Genomic DNA, 341 nt, shown 5'->3' with positions numbered 1-341 from the left:
TGCTGACCCAGCCCCCGGGGCGGCAGGAGCATCGCTGCCTGCCCCCGCCAAGAGCTGGGGTCTTTGGGGTCTGGAGTCGTGGGGAAGGGCTGGAAGCACTTGTGTTCCTTGAGGACAGCCAGGTGTATTTGCTCGTACAAAATTTCCTTGTTAGCAGGGAGCGCTAGGAGGATGTTGGGCTAAAGCATGACCGTGCTGTTTCTGAACACATTCGTGACCATCCTTTTAGACTACATGAATGTGGAAGGAAGCAGCTGCAGCTGCTGCGGAGTTGTCCAGAGCCGTCTGAGGGTGGTGAGGTGTGGGCACAAGTGGGTTAGCTGCTCTTGGTGCCGGGTGTG

The 341-nt window shown here is 57.8% G+C and overlaps 1 protein-coding gene across 1 annotated transcript in view; it reads left to right on the top strand.

The window, feature by feature from the left end:
* Window positions 1–186: 186 nt before the first annotated feature.
* Window positions 187–341, top strand: part of VAT1 (vesicle amine transport 1) — a 4494-nt gene continuing 4339 nt past the window's right edge. Inside the window, exon 1 of the mRNA XM_009699771.1 lies at window positions 187–294. Coding sequence (XP_009698073.1) covers window positions 187–294 — 108 coding nt within the window. The remainder of the gene's footprint in view (window positions 295–341) is intronic.

The sequence above is a fragment of the Cariama cristata genome, unplaced genomic scaffold (genome assembly GCF_000690535.1).
Source record: "Cariama cristata isolate BGI_N322 unplaced genomic scaffold, ASM69053v1 scaffold39434, whole genome shotgun sequence".
NCBI lineage: Eukaryota > Metazoa > Chordata > Aves > Cariamiformes > Cariamidae > Cariama > Cariama cristata.
Note: the sequence above shows the minus strand (reverse complement) of the source record. Positions and strands in the feature narration are given on the sequence as shown.